This window comes from Apaloderma vittatum, unplaced genomic scaffold (assembly GCF_000703405.1).
Source record: "Apaloderma vittatum isolate BGI_N311 unplaced genomic scaffold, ASM70340v1 scaffold27698, whole genome shotgun sequence".
Lineage (NCBI taxonomy): Eukaryota > Metazoa > Chordata > Aves > Trogoniformes > Trogonidae > Apaloderma > Apaloderma vittatum.
The window spans coordinates 1-2082 of NW_009729462.1; the positions used below are offsets into that span (position 1 = coordinate 1).

General features: G+C 59.4%; 1 protein-coding gene across 1 annotated transcript; it reads left to right on the forward strand.

Annotated features, from left to right (window-relative positions):
- Positions 1–347: 347 nt before the first annotated feature.
- Positions 348–1261, forward strand: CCDC86 (coiled-coil domain containing 86). Its single transcript, XM_009874455.1, has 3 exons — positions 348–467; positions 763–837; positions 1142–1261. Exons 1-3 carry the CDS (start codon positions 348–350, stop codon positions 1259–1261), a joined length of 315 nt encoding a protein of 104 aa, XP_009872757.1.
- Positions 1262–2082: the final 821 nt, after the last annotated feature.

Sequence of the window (2082 nt, forward strand, 5' to 3'; positions counted from 1 at the left end):
GGGAGGCTCAGCGGGTTGTTTGAGGGAAGATTTTTCTGGGGGGCAGGGCTGGGCTGCTTTGGTGGGGCCACGGGGTGGTTGGTGGGGAGGTTGCGGAGATCTCAGTAGGACCAGGAGCGGACAAGGATGCTTTGGGGGAGTCCTGAGCTGAGCGGAAGGTTTGGAGGAGATGCTGAAAGTTGCTGGGAGAGGCTCTGAGCTGAGTTTCACAGAATTCTAGCCTGGAGAGTTTCCGTAGAGGACCCAGAGGGGGCAAAGCAGTGGAAGGTTTCTGTGAGCCGTGGGGAGCTCAGCTCTGCTTCCTCCAGCTGCTGGCGTGACCCATCTGCCTGCCCAGGTTCTCCCACATGATCCGGGACAAGGCCCTTCGCACCTCCTGGACGCGGAAGATGAAGGAGAGGCAGGAGAAGAAGCTCGTCAAGGACCTGGCACGGCAGCTGCAGGAGGCGAAGCAGAGAGAGCGTGAGGTAACGGGGCTCAGGCCGGCTCCTCAGGCGAGCACAAACACCTTCTCATCAGCAGCCTAGACGACGAATTCCTTGTCGTCATGCCAAATTTGGGCTGCGATGGTCACATCTTAGGAGGCACTGACTCGGAATAAACTCAGTCAGACAGTTCAAGCCTCATGTGGGCAGGAGGGAAAAGCGCTGCTGTGCAGCGGGTGGTTTGCTCGTGCTGCCGTAGCCCTGAGCAACGTCAGCTGTGGGTCAGTGCTGGTTTGGGTTGGAGCCTGGAAGGAACATTTTGGTGCCGTTCCCGCAGGAGAAGAAGCGGCGACGGGAGGAGAACTTGAAACGGCGCCTGGAGAACGAGCGCAAAGCGGAGATTGTCCAAGTGGTGAGTCGTGCTTGGGGCAGGGTGGGGGAAGCACCGAGGTTTGCTCCAGTTTCCCTCTGTGGCTCCTTGTTTAAAGGATTCTGTGAGCAGGACTGGGGGAATCCAACCCAACCCAGCTCTGCGGGGAGGGTGACTCTCTCTCCCATGTCCTGGAGGGGGGTGTGGGGTGGGACAACTTCTCCTTTGAGCTTGAGAAAACCAAAACCGAGGCTGCCCTGGGGATGTTTGGCACGTGAGGCAAGAGCGTGGGAAACACGAGTCTCCGTCCTTGAAAACCTCCCTCTTCTCGCACCTCCACCCTCAGATTCGGAACCCTCTGAAGCTGAAGCGGGCGAAGAAGAAGCAGCTCCGGCGAGTGGAGAAGCGGGACACGCTGGCCCTGCTCCAGAAGACACCCGTGCGCCGCAAAGCGGGCGCAGAGTGACACGGGAGAGGCGACGCTGCGGTTTCCGCGGGTCCCACTCCTCTCTGAGGACTCTTCCTCGGCTGCTCGAGGCGCTTGGTGATGGATGGAACAAGGAGATGGAGAGCTTGGGGGTGGGTTGGGAGTGATGCAGCATCGTGACCCACAGAAACCACCTGCTGGATCCTCCTCTCCAGCGTAGAAGAGGGGAAGGGAGAACTGCCTCACCTGCCCAAATCTGCTTTTTCTTTATAAAAACGAAGAGGAACTGATCCGGACTCATCTCCAGCAACCTGGGGGGAACTGGTGGCTCCAGCTCAGGGCCTTCGCTCTGCTGAGGCAGATGTCCCTCAGCTTCACTGGGATTGCAAAGTGTTCCCCCAGGAACGAGCTCTGGAGCCTGTTATGAAGGGAGGGGCCTCAGGATGGGAAACTCTCACGGATCTCCTCACCTTCCTGTTTTTTCTTACTCTGTAAACGCCTTTTTCCTCATTCCTTTTGAGGGCTGTGTCTTCAGCCTGCGGTGAGCCAGAGCAGCGGGGTGGGGTGGGGGAAAACACGAGGCTGTGGGGAGGATAAACCTTCACCCTGGGCGGGGACACATGATCTTGCAGCCCCAGGGTGAGTGGTGGTTGTGGGGGGAGCTGGCCCTGTGCCCCGCTGAGGCAGAGCAAAGGGCAGAGATGGGTTAATCCCAGGCTGGAGGCATCTCAAGAGACCCCCAGGGTGGGGGAAAAGTAGGAATTGGAGGGGGTGGAGGAGGATTAGCAGGAGCTTCCGGGCGGCAGCCTGGCTCAGGTCATGGGGCAGGAGGGCTTTGCCCTCGCTCGTCACTTCCCGGG

Bases quoted from the DNA above. Each gene is read 5' to 3' on its own strand.
- CCDC86 (XM_009874455.1), top strand. From the start codon at position 348: ATGATCCGGGACAAGGCCCTTCGCACCTCCTGGACGCGGAAGATGAAG. The intron at 468-762 runs GTAACGGGGCTC...CCGTTCCCGCAG, and splicing joins CGAAGCAGAGAGAGCGTGAG to GAGAAGAAGCGGCGACGGGA. The intron at 838-1,141 runs GTGAGTCGTGCT...CTCCACCCTCAG, and splicing joins AAGCGGAGATTGTCCAAGTG to ATTCGGAACCCTCTGAAGCT.